Source organism: Cajanus cajan, chromosome 7 (assembly GCF_000230855.2).
Source record: "Cajanus cajan strain Asha chromosome 7, NIPB_CcT2T_4, whole genome shotgun sequence".
Classification (NCBI taxonomy): domain Eukaryota; kingdom Viridiplantae; phylum Streptophyta; class Magnoliopsida; order Fabales; family Fabaceae; genus Cajanus; species Cajanus cajan.
The window spans coordinates 14128306-14145040 of NC_138523.1; the positions used below are offsets into that span (position 1 = coordinate 14128306).

At 30.1% G+C, this 16735-nt stretch overlaps 1 protein-coding gene across 1 annotated transcript; it reads right to left on the reverse strand.

The window, feature by feature from the left end:
- Positions 1-1505: 1505 nt before the first annotated feature.
- LOC109816343 (rho GTPase-activating protein 5) lies at positions 1506-5191 on the reverse strand. Its single transcript, XM_020381322.3, has 5 exons — positions 4676-5191; positions 3451-3571; positions 3144-3263; positions 2775-3005; positions 1506-2397 (listed from the first exon to the last, which is right to left on the reverse strand). The coding sequence occupies exons 1-5, from the start codon at positions 4915-4917 to the stop codon at positions 1816-1818; spliced, it is 1296 nt and encodes a 431-aa protein (XP_020236911.1). The 5' UTR covers positions 4918-5191; the 3' UTR covers positions 1506-1815.
- Positions 5192-16735: the final 11544 nt, after the last annotated feature.

Sequence of the window (16735 nt, forward strand, 5' to 3'; positions counted from 1 at the left end):
AATAAAAAAAATTATTTTTATGATGTGAAAATTTGAAACTTATGATTATTTGTTAACTTTTTTTCCTTTTAAGCTAATTTATTACATAAAGATTTTTTATCCAAATGAAATTAAATAAAATCATTTATCAATAAACTTATCTAAGCAAAATTTCATTTTAATTATAATTGATTATTAAAATAATTTAATTTTCATAACTTTTCCAAACATACCCTAAATATTAGGGTTGTACAATTTTGGTTTTTGAATTTCAATTGAGTAATTTAAGTTCTCAAGTATTGTAAGTATAATAGTTGTATAATTTTGGTATCTTTGTCATTTTTATTAAAATTAACAAATTTTGCTAATATAACTTTGTCAAATGATGCGATTGATGACATAACACTAATGTGACAAATGATGTAAATGTTTTTTTTTTCATAGGCATGCTTCACTTAGTATTCCAAAATTGACCAACAACCAAGACTAATTATCATTTGTAGGACGTGATTTTGTTAACCAAATATTATTTCAACATTTTAGAAATTAATTGGTCAAAAGACTTGTTTCAAATGATATAGATATTGAAGTGTAATGATGAAGTAACTAGTGAAAATTAGATAAAAAATTGTCCACGTGTTTAAAATAAGATATAATTTTGAGACCCTTAACTCAAACAACCACACATAAGATAACAAATTTTTTTGATAAATATCCACTTTCGTTTTGTTTAACATTTTAGCAATTCTTGTTTGATTCAATTTGATTGTCGTTTTACGATATTAATACAAACATTAAAAAAAAATTACTATACCTTTAACCATTAGTAATGTATTCCTTAATTATTTGGGGAAATCCAAAGGGAGTCATATAATTTATTTTTCAAACATAATAATTGGATTTCTTAAGCTTATGTCAAAACCCTAAATGTCAAACAAAATCTTGCTTTAGTGGACATACCTATGTTATGTTAGGAGATCCCTTGCCACCAAAAGTAAAATTCCTCTTATTGGTCTTTAATGGCCTTCAATTTGACAAGTAAAGTCTTAAGTCAAACTAGAGACTGTCAGGTTCAACTAACCACAAAGCATGTGTTTGTTTTCACATTGAATGAAATTAAATGTTAATTCATCTCTCCCCTTCTATGTTTCTTTAGAAAATGTAAGAACAAAATCCATTGAATGATATTCAAACGATAAGACAAACACGCTATAAGTGAACAGTAGTGTTTGATCTGAAGATCCCAACATGTCATTAGCTCCCTGTACGATACTCATGGGAGTCTCATCTCCTATCTATTTCTACAAATCAAAAACAAAATAAAATGGAGGGAGTGCATGAAACTGGATGTAGTTTGATCGTTGAAAGGCAAGGTTTCAGCTGGCTTTGGCTCCCAAATGGTGCTTTTTATCGTACGTATTGTATTAGCAGAATGTTTCCTCCCAAATGGCATTTTATCGTATACTACATTGAAGTAAAGATGAGACCATTACTAGTTCTATCCACTCTTCAAAACTGAAAATGTATTAGTAAGAAAATAGAGATTGAGTGAATTATGATTCATGAATTCATTAAATTATGTCCTACACAAAACGTTTTAGAACTTTTAGAATGGTTAATGGGATAGAAAAAAGAAACTTGGTTAAGAAACAGACCTAGAAACAAACAGAACACACACATGAAACCAGGACTAACTATTACTAAGCATTCCCAAATGTGGAAACACACAAAAACACCTCTTTGCTTGTAGTTGTTTCCTAGAGCTTGTGATATTCTCACAACATCAATGCCCTCCTCCAATCATCCATAATCACAAAATCTCAAATGCAGTTCCTCTCAACGCCAAGCTTCAGCTAAATCTGTTGTAGAGTTTATAAGCCCTGTAATTGAAGTTCTCGTACTTTTCTCAACCATAATTTTTGAACATGTAACCTTGTTAGAACTACTCAAGTCAAGGCTTTTGCTCTTACAAATGTTTTCTTGATCTCCTTTAGTCAAACCAGTAAAGATTCCATTTGTCAAAGAGCACATTTGAGAGATAATGTTGCAAGGTAAAGTGACAACCAGCCACGTATTTCCTCTAGTAATGATACTCTCAGTAGGTGTATGCAAACTTTTGGATCCACTTTCCATTTCATAGCCATCTTCAACGAGACGACTAGAGTGGCTTTGTGGAGAAGGTTCTTCATCAACAAATACCTTACCCTCTTCACTAAAATCACTTCCACTTTCACTACCATCCTGAAGTATCAGCTGCGAAGAGCTTTGGTGCTCATCATCCGCAAAAGAATTTTGGTCTGCCATAGGATTTGATTTTATCATAGACTCATCTCTTTCTCTTAGTGTCTTCATCACAAGGGTCTTTAGAAAATTCATCACTTGTACTACATACATCAAAGCCGTCAAAGGATCCGCCATCTGTAGCAGGCAGGTCAGAAACGATGTTATTGTACCATGGATTTATATTTAATGATGAGTGATATAACTATAATCTTGCATAAAACCATCAAAGGAAGAAAATAAAGTAAACCATTTATTTTAGCACTTAGTGGGGAGAAGTTCACATATACCCACTTAACCATAGTTAACCTCTTTCAAAAACTTTCTAAAAACTTTAAATGTAAACACAAAATCTTAATAACAATCTTTTTCTAGCGAACATGTTATTGATTCAGTATGACAGCTAAACTAACCACAAGGGGTAAACATTATATGTACAAATTGAAGTTAACTTGTATAAAAATCACAAAGTCTACAATAATACAAAATACAAGAAAAACATGTTCTTGACTCACCTGAGTCATGTTTGGTGCAAAAACCATTGCAACATTATGAGCATTCATCTTGTTCAAATGTTCGAGTTGAGCAACATCAGCCATAAGGTTTATCGCCCAATCTAGTAAAGTTGCTTCTGTTTGAGGAAGAAGCCTCAAAAGCTGAGCACATTCCTCTTCTGATTGAGACTGCATTACCTGCTCTGGTGAAAGAGGGTCCAATACCCCAGTTGGAAGTTCTCTGAACCAAGCCTAAACAAGAATATCAAATTAATGCAATAATCTCCATAATGAAGTTTACTTAACAAGTTCATGGTCTCTGTTAATACAACGATCTCTATAATAAGTGATCCTAAAGAAAAAATCTAATAATAGTATAATTAATAATACCTTGATAAGACCTGCTAAACAGTGGACATCAATTCCATCTGGAACAATCCCTCGATTTAATTGTTCCCTTACAAACTCCTCTTGACCATTCTCGGCATTAATTCTGAAGATTCCTTCAGCCTACATGTGAACATTAAAATATCAACTTCAAGCTTGGTACAAAAGCAAATCATATAAAAGCTTTAAGGTAAATTCAAAAACAATATCAAATAAAATTTTTAGAATGTCAATCTACATCCATAACTAGCATTATTTGGCAAATTATGTAATTATTCTAATCACCTTTAGGTAAACATGGGAAATATACCTGAAGACCTCCTTGTGCATACAGCTGCCTTTGCATTAACAAGAGTATTGTAGGTACACTATTTCCTCTGGCATCATAGGAAAGCTGCATTGATTCTGTTGAAACCCCAAAAATATTTGCACTGTGGATAAAGAAGCAAAATATATATCAAGATCAACACCACAGGATGATATAGGTTGAGACTTGAGAACTCTACCAAAAGTCCAAAAGTAGGTGAACAAAATGCAAACTGGATGGTTTGTCATCTAAAATGCAAATGGAGTGTGCATGCATCAACAAGGAATGTAATGGAAAATATGATACCGAGTTGTAAGAAATGACCAGATGTTTCAAGATCTTAACCACTTCATATTGATCAAGTGGACAACAGTTTCGAAGAAACAGCACTTGTACCCTTCATCAAGCTTGACAAAGACAGATAAAATAGAACACAAAAAAGACAAATGAACACTCAAACATAATGTCGAACAAGACATAAGGAAGAGAGAGAATTACTGTTTTCATGTCTAATTGACTAATTGTACAACATCATGCTTCAATTATACTTCTGGAATAACAACCATGACAAAGGAATCACAGCTCCATGTAGAACAACATAAATTCATATGATAAGAGATACCATACTATACGTACAAATTAAAATAAGAAAAGTAAGCACAGTGGTGTAAGGTTAGGCCATTTTCTTATAAACACTATCAGTGTAAAACATCTTTACATTGACATTCAACATGATTTGATCTCCTTACTACGTCATCATATTAATTAATATGAAGTGGTGATAAGTTTTAATGTTTTACAATTATAATATGTATAAATTAAAGTTAATTTTAAAAAAAAAACATAAAATTCTACAAGAAGAAAAATTCTATTTTAGTACATGCATTAGAAGTTTAAAATAGTAACTTTGGAAAAACAGCTCTGAACTTGACTGTGTCACAAGTGGATCAGCAAAGGCATTAACATGACATCAATGTAGCATACAAAACAAAAGAATCTAGCTGCAGTAAGCACTAGCAGTTACTGCAAGTGTGTTTGGGAACTAGTTAAATTAGTTAAATTCAACTAAACTGAAGTTGAAAAAAAGTTAGACTTACAAGGTTTTGATTTTTTTCCATTTTCTGTTGAACGTAATTTTAAACTTTTAAACTGGTATGCAAAAGTTACACTAACACATTGAAAGAGAAAATAAAGAAAATGATTTGGCATAGCCAGAAGGTGAATTGACCTGGCACTAGGAACCCTTCTCGGGACTTCAGGTTCGAACTCCACGGGCAAGCCAAGAAAACCATTGAAGCGATCAAAGGTAACATGTGCAACATGTCTAACATTGGAAGGCAAGCCAATCTCCATGGAAGAGAAGTCAGTAGTATTATTTTTGCTGCAACCAATGAAAGACTTTCTGAATGCAAGAAGCAAAAGTGCCAAAATGGAGACATGGTCACCCTCTTTGTCTTCTTCTCGGTTCATGTTTTGTTTTGTTTTGTTTTGATGGAGTTCTCGTGGATGTGGAACATGTTGGTTGTAGTACTAGTAGTAGTGTTGAGGGAAGGAGTCACATGAGTGTGACAGAAAAGGGTGAATGAGTTTGATTGAAGAAAAGGGTGCTGGAGGGTGTGATGTCACGTCACTTTCGTTACTGTGCCAGCCTCATTGTCGTCTTGCCCTTTTAAGGTTGCAGAAAGAGATAAAGAGAGGTTGTTGGGGTAGGGGAGAATGGAAAAACAAGATGAACAAGTGAAAGAAAGTGAGTGAGGGAACAATTAATCTATCTTATGTGGTAGTATAAAACAATTTGTTTGGTACATTTTCAAGTGAATCTTGCTTGTACGGAACAATTTATATTTGTATGGTTTCATTATATTTTTTCCTTTTCAATTGATATAATTAAAATAGTTTATTTTCTTTTAGTATATGTAGTTTGAATGTTTGATTAGTTTTTTGGTAGTGGGAAATTTTAAAAGAATATATCGCAAGGAAACTAAGAATACCCAAGGGGTGAACACCTATCCCACCTTATTGTCTTGTCTCAAGAACAAAGGCAGGAGGCTTATTCCAAACTATATAACCTCCTGATTCAATGGCACCCCTACCCGCTAGAATATGTGTCACCTTGTTGTTCTCCCGGGGAATGCTTAGAAGAGAAACCTGCCACTCTCTGGACAGCAGCTCCTGAAGGTATGTACTTTACTTTTTTTAGTCCTTATAAAAATATATTAAAAAGAAAAAAAATGTATGTACAACTAAGGTTGAAAATCTTGACTCCTAATATTTAGTTCAATTTGTTGTTCAACTTGAGTTTAATATAAATTATTTTTTCAATTTAACTTCGACCTGATTCAAACTTATTAGCGTTTCAATTCAATTTGTTTCCTTGAGTTACATGAGCCAAAAGTCAACTTTAACAAAGAAAAACATTAAAAATACTTAACATTAAACTTTAACAAAGAAATTGTAGCATGAGTTATTATGTTTTTCAAAAAAAATCTAACTAGTGAGTTGATAGATCCACGAATAACATGATTGAGTGTCAACATTTCTTCTATTCAATTAGTTTTGCTTCAGTCTTGCAATTTTGTGAAATTATCTATGTGTTGAGACATGATCAAGGTGATTTTAATTTCTTAGCCATTAGTCAAAAAACTAACCCGAAATTTTTTGTTTTAACACTTGTTATTCCTTTGAGCCAAATATTAGTTTTCTTGTTTCATTAGAATTTGAGGATATTAGAAAAATAAATTGTTACCCTACAACTTTAGGAATAAAGAAAAAAATTTAGTGATAATAAGAGAGAAAGGTTATAAGTTTTGGTGTGAGCATACATTATACCCATCATATAAGTAAGAATTCTAAGTTTGTTGTGAGTATGTTACACCCACAAAAACATCAGAAAGGTTGATGATGACCCAAACACTCATACAAGGAATTAAGTACCCTTTTGTTAAAAAAAATAAAATAATATATATATATATATATATATATATATATATATATATATATAAATCAATATTAAAAAACAACAACAAAAAATTTACAGCAAAAGAAGGATAAAATAGGGTGCTTTAGGAAATTTGGAAGGAATTGTAAAAATTAAAATAATACAACTAAGTGTTCTCCTAAAGCCTTAGGTGTTTTGGAATTCTAGAAAAATAATGAATTTATTGGTAGTCTAGTCACATGACAAGACAAAGAAAGACCTTAGTGATCTCTACACACTTATAATCCTCACTTAATTGTTCTAAAAAGGAAAGATGAAAAGCAAAACTAATCTGGGTGGTATTGAATGTGTGAATTGAGTGAAACACTAACCATATGATTACATTTGAAAATTACAATATGGTGAAAAAAGCAAGTGTATTGAATTACATAATTGTGAGTGTCATGATGTATAGTCCCTATGAAATTTCTTGCATTTCTTGTGCTGATCTAATGTTCTTACTATGGTTGATGATGTGATTTCTTAAATAGTTATGAAAAAAAATTGAACAATAAAATTTGTTCATACTGAGTGCTCCTTATACATTTAAGTTGTTTAAAATAGAGACAGTGCTTGATTTAGATTTGCTTGAGAGTAAGCAACATTCTAAGTTTGGTATGTTTTGATAATTGTCAAATATGTCCACACTTTTTATCCAATTTAGACAATTATTGAATATATCTTATACTTTAGATACTTTTTTTTTTTTTTTTACCATAAATACATAGTTAGATTTAATTTTGTTTAAAGAATGAAATTGTTTAATTTTAGGTATTTTTAATAGTTTTCTTTGTTAAAGTTTTGAAACACAAGGAGAAGGGAACTTGAAGTTATAGTTAACCCATGCTCGCTCCAAGCCAACCAACTAGGCACTCTGAGCGGGACAAATTCGCTAAAGCAAGTCAAGGCAAAAAGCCACCCATGAAGATGGTACTGTCTTACTTAAAGCGAGCAAAATGCTCGCTTTTGAGTGAGTGAATAGAGAGCAAACCTAGAAGATTGTTCAAGCTCGCTCAAAGCAAGCTACATAAGCACTCTAAGTGAGCATACATGAAAAAAAACCCATTACAAAATATTATAAAATAGGGTTTTTAGGAGGGTTCTGTATATCATACTTTTCTGAGTATAATTTTAGAGAGATTAAAGAGAAATATTGTGAAAACATTCTTGTAATCACGGGTTAAACAAAAGATCTTTCTTTTCTTATGTAATCCTTATTCATGAGCAACTAAGTTTTCTACTTTTAGATATTGAAGTAGCTACTATACCTATGTGATTACCATGTGTTTTTCATTCAGTAAAGTTTTTATTTAGTTAACCATTTTTATCTTATGTTTAATGTTTGTTGTGACTTGTGACCTGATCAACTTATGCATGATTTTATAATTTTTAATTGAGGTTGAAAAATCCTTTTAAAATTATGACCTAGATAAAATGTTAATAATAGGTATTACTAGGAATAGGATAAACCTTATCAGTCGATTTTTGGTCCCTAACCATAATGCAGGTTTTTTTTTAACAAAAATTACCAAAGAATTGAGATTTTCTTTAAAAAACCTAGAATTTCTTACTTAAGGAATTAGAATTTAAATATAATCGCAAACTATCGAATTAATTGTATAATTTCAACATTACATGGAAAATTAAGAGGATTTGAATGGGGAAAATTAGTGAATCAATCTTTGATTGTTCTCATTATAAATTTACATTCTTCACAATTTATTACTTTATTTTTTCACTAAATTTAATATTTATTGCTAAACAATTCTAAGTTTTTATTAAATAATTTGTTTAGTACCAGAATTTCATTAAACAATTATAACTCAAGTCTATGTGGATTCGATAACTTAGACTTTTGTCTAATTTACCACCTATGACAATTAGTATAATTGTCAAATGCATATCAAGTTCATCTTGCTATCAAGATAGGGCTCGACCCTTTCTTTTTTTAACCTTGTAACATCTCTTTTTACTTCTCTATCTCAACCTGTTGTGCAATAGGGGGTTACCATACATATACACATGTCTCCACATTGGTGAGATATTGTCCGCTTTGGGCTCAAGCCCTCACAGTTTTACTTTTAGACATCACCCAAAAGGCCTCTCAACCAATGGAGCCAATTGTGTGTATATAAACCCATGTCCATCCTCTTGTTTGAACGATGTGGGACTTTGCTTGCATCCCAACAATCTTTCCCTCAAACAAAGGACCACGGTTTACCCCTCTCCTGCAACGGAAACTACGAGTATTATCCGATTGTGACCCACAGAGCTCATTCATGCTCTGAGTACTTGCACCGTCGCTCCATCATGACCTCCCTCATGATAGTGGGATACGCCTCCTAACCCTCCCTTGTTTAGGAAGACTTTCGACACAAGGGATTCCAAACTTGGATCCACCTACCACCCATCATACTCATCGAGCCAGTCACCTGATCAGACCATCGGCTTTGATACCACTTGTTGAGCACCGAGGGGGTTACCACACATATACACATGTCTCCACATTGGTGAGATATTGTCCTCTTTGGGCCCAAGCCCTCACGGTTTTGCTTTTGGACATCACCCAAAAGGCTTATCAACCAATGGAGACAATTGTGTGTATATAAACCCATGTGTATCCTCTTGTTTGAACGATGTGGGACTTTGTTTGCATCCCAACAATCCTCTCTTCAAACAAAGGACCACAGTTTAACCCATCTCCTGTAGCGAAAACTACGAGTATTATCCGATAGTGGCCCCATAGAGCTCACTCACGCTTAGAGTGCTTGCACCGCCGTTCTATCATGACCTCTCTCATGACAGCGGGACACACTTCCTAACCCTCCATGTTACTGGGAAGCCTCTCTTCCACATGGACCCACCGCTAGGAAGACTTTCGACATAAGGGATCTGTTGAGCTTAGGGGAGCTGAAGACTTTAAGAGTTTTGATGATCACAACAACTTGGAGACAACAAGTGTACAACAACAACATTGAACACAAAAACAAAGTCAAGGAAGAGTCAAGAAAAATATCTTGAAGTATAGCTATGTAATAGAGCTTAGGAAGCAAATTGTTATAAATGAATTATTATATTTGTGTCTGTGTGTGCTTTGTGCATTGAGCAAATCTTGTCTAGAATCAAGTAGGGAGTAGATGATGATGAGTTAAACATTGGAAAATTATTTTGAGACTTAAAATGAAGTTTTAAGAACTGACTCAAAATAATCGATTATTGTTAAATATAATCGATTATTTCAGCAAGTGGGCTAAGTGGAATGCCTTGCTGTAATAATCGATTATTTGCCAAAATAATCGATTATTTCAGGAACAACTCTCTGGAATAATCGATTATCCAGCTAAATAATCGATTAAATTGTTCTTGATTGATTTCCAGAAATCTGAAGAACAAAATAATCGATTATTCTTTAAAATAATCGATTATCTGGGTTTGAATTTTTATAAATAGTTTGAACTCTTTTGAAACTTCACAACATTGAGTAAGAACTGATAATCAACTGGTAAAAACGTTTTAGAGAGTCTGTGTGACATCTTGGAGAGTTTTCTTTGTGAAATCCAAGAGAAAAACGTTTGTGAAAAGCTTGTGAGGAAATCATCATCATCATCATCATCATACTCTTGAAAGAAGAAGACAAAGATTTGTTCAAGAATTCCAGGTGAATTCGTTTCATTTTATTCTTTGTGAATCTTTGTGAAAAATCTTGAGAAGGGTTTCTCAAGTGGTGAAGTTTCTTGTAGTGGGTTCTACAAGGGTTACTTTCTTGGGGTCAAGAAAGTGGTTATCTTTTTGTAGTGAAGTATATGCATGTGTGTGTGCTTGTAAGGACTGGATGTAGGTCACATGTGGAGTGGCTGAACCAGTATAAAAGACTTGTGCAATCTTCTTCAACCTTATCTCTTATTTTGTAATTTCTTGGTTGTGCTTTAAAGAAGATAAAACTTGATTAACATGTGTATGTGAATTTTGATGGTTTAAATCTATAATTGGATATTATATTTGAACCTCATTGTCTTGTAATCAAGTTGCACATTGCATTCATATCATTGTAACAAGTCTTTAAGAGTGCTTCATTTGAAAATTCTGTCATAGAAAAGTTTTGATTGAATTTACGATCCAAAAACTCTGATAAATTTTTAAAGGGTCATTGAATCCAATTCACCCCCCCTCTTGGATTGGGCCATTCTTTTCTAACAGGATCCAAAACTTGGATCCACCTGCCAACCATCATACTTGCCGAGCTGGTCACCTGATTAGACCATCAGTTTTGATACCACTTTTTGTGCAATTGGGGGGTTACCATACATATACATCAGCTTTGATACCACTTTTTGTGCAATAGGGGGGTTATCATACATATACACATGTCTCCACATTGGTGAGATATTGTCCGCTTTGGGCTCAAGCCCTCACGGTTTTGCTTTTGGACATCACCCAAAAGGCCTCTCAACCAATGGAGACAACTATGTGTATATAAACTCATCTTCATCCTCTTGTTTGAACAATGTGAGACTTTGCTTGCATCCCAACACAACCCTTCCTTCAGTTGTGTATCCCTTGATGATATAGGATCCTAACCACTTATACTTCTGCCTTCTCATAAAAATTGAAACTAAATAGTCTTGAGACAATAAACTTATTGGCCAGGATAGAAGTTTCCTTCTCTTGAAATTGTGGCCTTCTCCTTAGGCGAATCTATCGGTCTGTCCCCTCTTTCCTTTTAATGGTTTGTCTCTTTTGTTTCTTTTATCATTGAACACACCCCTTGCTCAAGTGGTTAACTCCTTCCTTTAAACACATTAAAGGTTGTTTTCTCATCATGTATTCTCATTTGAAATTGTTTATCAACCACATCAACTAGTGCTCTAGTTGTAGTTATGAATGGTCTCTCCAAAATGATGGGGATATTCACCTCTTCCCTCTTTTAAAATCTATTTTTTTAATAGAAACAAGGAAAAATTAGTAAAATTAAATAAAATTATAAAGTAGTAAGTAATTTATAAATAAAAAAACATCTAAATTTTATTTTGACTCCTTCAATTTTTTTTATTCAAGTTTCGTCTCTAGACCAATCATATATGATATTTTAAAAAGATTTACGTATGATTTTATTCCTTACAAAATGAATAAGTTTTGATTTTGATCCATCCCTCTAAAATTTTAAATTATTATTTTTAGTCTTTATTATTATGTGATCATTTTAAATTATTTGCTTGTTTATTAAAAGATTATGTGACTATTTTATGTGTTACTTAAAATCATTAGTAATAGCATGTCAATACATGACACTTCTAAAAAAATTTATAGATCATTAAAATAAATGTTATTTATCTACCTTAATATAATTGTTAGGGACAAAAGATAATGACTTTAGATTTTACAGAGATAAAAATCAAAGAAAATATTTTACAAGTATTCATACCAAATTTTTTTCATTTTACAAGGACCAAAACATAATGTGTACAAATTTTAGAAGGATGAGAAACAAAATAAAAATTATGTATAGACCAAAATCAAAACTCTTTTATTTTACAGAGATCAAAAACATATTTAAGTTGAAGTAAAAGACATATTTATGTTTTTTTTTCTAAAACCGTTAACAATTTTATTAGGAATACGTTTTTTCAAATATTTTTTTTAAAACAAATCATATTTTGAAAATTAATCTAAATAAATCAATTTGTTAAAAAAAGGTTACATTATACTTTGGTCTTCTATCTTACTTTTATATATTCATTTTGGTCTTTTATACGATAAAAATGCTCATTTTGATCATTTATCTTTTATGTTTATATCAACTTCCTCTTTTTAAAAACAATGATCATGTGGAGAAAAGAAAGACACTAGAAGGGAGGTTGAATAATATCATTCAAAATCTTAATACTTTTTCAAAATAGTGAAGTAATAGTAAGACCTTTTAAGTGCAAACAAAAAGTTAAGAGACAGAACACATAGTATTTTTATATGAGTTAATCACCTATACACTGCCAGTGTAAAGTTTTTTTACACTAGCAACCAATTAGATCTTTTAATTGTGCCATGTCACTATAAACACATTTACTTTTAACAGTGACATGACACAATTAAAATATCTAATTGGTTGTCAGTGTAAAAAAACTTTACACTAGCAGTGTATAGGTGATTAACTCTTTTTATATTGATTCGTCTCAACTATTAAGACTACTTCTAGTTCTTGTTAACCCAATCAAGTTTTACTATCATTTACCGAGATACAAGTATTTTTTCATAAGTCACTTCTGACTCAATTTAGATGTTCTTTGACTTGCCTCTACAAGCAACTAATTAAGTATTTTTTCAACATAAAGCCTCTCCAAGCTTCAACAACCAAATATTATCTTATAATTAAGTCTTTCCAAACTCTAATAATCAAGTATTATTTTACAATCAAGCCTCTTCAAATTGAAAGCAATAATATAAAGTTAAAGTTGAGAAATCACTATGTTATTTTTTCTTATTGTCAAGATGTGATATAACCAATTAAATACAAAGTTTTTTTTATAGAAAAAATGTAATGAATTTTACAAATGATATTCTCTATATGTTTGTGAGTGTCTCTATCTATATTTTTTAATCTTCAAGCTTTCTTACATAGGTGCTTCATGAAAATGATCATTGCAAGCCCTTGAATGTCTCTTGCAAGTTGGTTTCATTTATTTTCATCTTTGTTTCTTGTGAAGGAAAGTGTTTATTGATGCATTGAATGTGAGAATTAAATGTATTTTGTAACGCCCAATCGTATTAATATTATTCTCAGTAATATACGTGTATATATATATATATATATATATATATATAATATTTATAGATACAAAACACATGTATAGTAATAATATTATACATAATAACACTATAAATATTTATCACTACGTGCGTAGTTACTTACTTTTACATATATATTACATATTATTGAAAATATTTACAATACGTGCCTATTTACATATCATAGTTTCTTTTTCTACTTCTATTATAATATTTACATGGGTGGTTGAAACAAATTTACAATTGGATTCACATGGTTAGCGGGGCGGTAAAAAGAAAGTGACTATTATTGGGCTATCGATCAGTGTAGGGACTTCTTGGTTTGGAGAGAAGGTAAAACTCGACACCGCCACCCCATTAAATGTGACTGCGTTTGCTACCGCATCAACACTCCATGTAGTTCCAGAAAATACTGCAGATATCACTGAAGGAAAAGGTCGTGGAATGTGGGGTGCATCCATCTATATATATATATATATATATATATATATATTTGTTTTTTTATATATATAAATTAATACAAATTTTAAACAAGAAAGATAAGGAGTGAGAACAATTTTTAAAGAAATATTTATAATCACAGAGCATGCGTAACAATAGTTAATATTAGAAAATATATATAAAAATTTGAATTACACTTACAGTGACTAGTCAAGATAAATGAACATTATAATATCAACCAATGAAAGAATTTTTAATCATAACTCCTTACTCATTTAAATCCCCAAGGTCAAACCTCCAACTACAAATAATTCAAATTTTATCTTCTATGACCATAAAATAATATTTATTTTTAAAACGAGTCAAAGACATTTTAACAAAATTATATTATAATTAATCATAAAAGCAATCACGTTGAATAAATTTGAGAATTTATCATTATTTAAGCTTTAATTAAATAACATATACGTAAATAAAACATATTAAGAGCACCAATTAATTAAATGACAATGATAATCATTATAAAATAATTAAACAATATAAAATATGAACATATTAATAATTATTATGGATAACAATAATCATAGATTAAGCAAATAAATGAGGTTAGTGGCACTTCACTAAATAAATATACATAAAAATAACACAATTAAATAAACATAGTAGTATATAAAATTTTAAAGAGATAAAGTTCTCCTTCTCCTTACCTTAGTAGAGATATAAAATTGTTCCCAAAACAGTGTCTTTCTTTCTCACGTACTTTTTTTTTTCTCTCTTTTTACGTTCTCGCTCTCTCCCACAATGCTCGAACGTTTCAAATGGTTACTCCTATTTATAGGGGTGTAATACCCATTGATTAGGTAAGATTATGCGTAACCTACATTATTAACTGTTGTGCTGTTCAATAATTGCTCTACACATTTATACGTTATACGTTATCTACTACTGTACATATTTATCTACCGCATCTCACATTCATATTTATCTACACCTATTCATCATTTCACTACACCTCATATTCCTATTTATCTACACCTATTCATCATTACACATGTCACACATACACGTACACCATTCACCACACATCTCACATTATCTACACCTAAGCACACACGTCACACATAATACATCACTTATCTTTTATTATTTAATTATACAAATTTATTTAATTACTTATTATTAAAATATATAAGTTATTATATACATTATAATAGATAGTTTTATATATAATTATAATATTATAAATATTTATAATATTATTGGATATTATATATATATATATATATATATTTAAATATGATTATTTATATATATATATATGTACATGATGATTAAAATATTATTCTAAAAATGTGAATTATAACAATATAACTATCTAAAAAAAATACAACCAATTTTATTTATTTTAAATAAGGTAACTAAAATTTAAAAGAAATATTATTTTAAAAATATATATAATATAAAATTGAGAATGTTGTATCATAAATTTAGAATATTACATATTTTACTAAATTGTCACTTCTTATTTAATTAAAGAAACTGTCTATCACCTCCAAGGTATCAAAAGAGATAAACAAATATGTGTTTGTCAAAAATAACTTTTGAATGTTTCAAGGAATTTGTTTGTTCTTTTTATGACACAAAGTATGTTTGTGTTGTTTTTTAAGTCAATATCAAATGATTCTACATTATCTCAGTTTGTCATGTGTTATTAAATTAATCAAATTAATAGAATAAATTGATAAAAAAAAAAGAAACCAATTTAAACAAACAAAGGTACTTAAGGGATGAAAGTGAAATTTAAAATAAAAATAAAGGACAAAAATATATTTTACTTTTTATTTTATATTTCATTATTTTTTGATAATAATATTTCTTCATTAAATTTCAAAGATATAATTTAATATACTTTATTTAATTTATGGGTGTGCAGGATGATATACCGATACCACCATACCACGCCATGATTTCTACCACCTTTGAGTATTTTATACTTATGGTAGTTTATTATTATTATTACTATTTCTATTACTATTATTATTATTATTATTATTATTATTATTATTATTATTATTATTTAGCTTTTCTTAAACCAATACGCAATGAGAATGTCAATTGCGTGTGCAAAATTAAGATGGAATTAAATTTTAAACATCCATTAATAGTAAGATTAATGACAAGTTCCATTATTGATATTTAATATTGAGGTTGTTACCACTTATTAGTCACATAATTTCAAAGAGAATGATGAGTTAACAAGACACAATCCAGGTCCAAAATCATAGTGACAACCAATCTACATTTATAGTTTTTCCCCTAAGTTGGGGTCTATGATTTATCCCTTTCGTGTGTGCAACACGACACGCTTAAGAAACACAGTGCGTAAGCTGTCTTATTAAATAACCAACACAAATAATGTAAAGTAACATAAAACAATTCAGATGATACTTGAAGAAGATCATGGCCCAAAAACCATAATATTGTCAAAAATGAAATAAAAATAAAGATGTCCTTAATTTCGCTGTCACTTGAAGATGAGAGAGCTGTGTTGAATTGTTGATGGAATAAAAATCTACTTGAAAGTTGAAAAATAGAAATGCGCGGGTAAAATTACATTATCAATCGGTTAAATCACCTTTTCATATTTAATTGTTTTAATTTCACTTTATAAAAAAATTAAATATAATTTCTTAATTTTTAAAAATATACAATGTTATCATTCCTATATTGGTATTGATTAGTATAAATGATAACAACTTATATTTTTTAATTAAGTTGTCTAATATTAAATCCTAACTTCGAATATGAAATAAATTATATCAAGAGAAAAATACTCATTTTGTGGACATTTATGATTCCCAATAAAAATTTGTCATCATAAATATTTCGTACCAATATCATAATTACTAAAAAAATTTATTATCATTTTTGTTCAATTAAGATTGAGAATATTAATTTCTTGTATAAAGACATAATATCTATCACATATATGAAGAAATAACATCTTTAATTTTAATTGAATAAAAGTGACAATATTGTTTTATTTTTAAAAATAATTAATCAAATTGAATATTTTAATAAAAAGAATGA

What these genes read in the sequence shown, in the direction of transcription:
- LOC109816343 (XM_020381322.3), bottom strand. Translation starts at nt 4,917, where the DNA reads ATGAACCGAGAAGAAGACAAAGAGGGTGACCATGTCTCCATTTTGGCA. An exon ending in AGAAGGGTTCCTAGTGCCAG is followed by an intron (nt 3,572 to 4,675) that starts GTCAATTCACCT and finishes CTTTATCCACAG; the next exon opens with TGCAAATATTTTTGGGGTTT. An exon ending in TTGCACCAAACATGACTCAG is followed by an intron (nt 2,398 to 2,774) that starts GTGAGTCAAGAA and finishes TGCCTGCTACAG; the next exon opens with ATGGCGGATCCTTTGACGGC.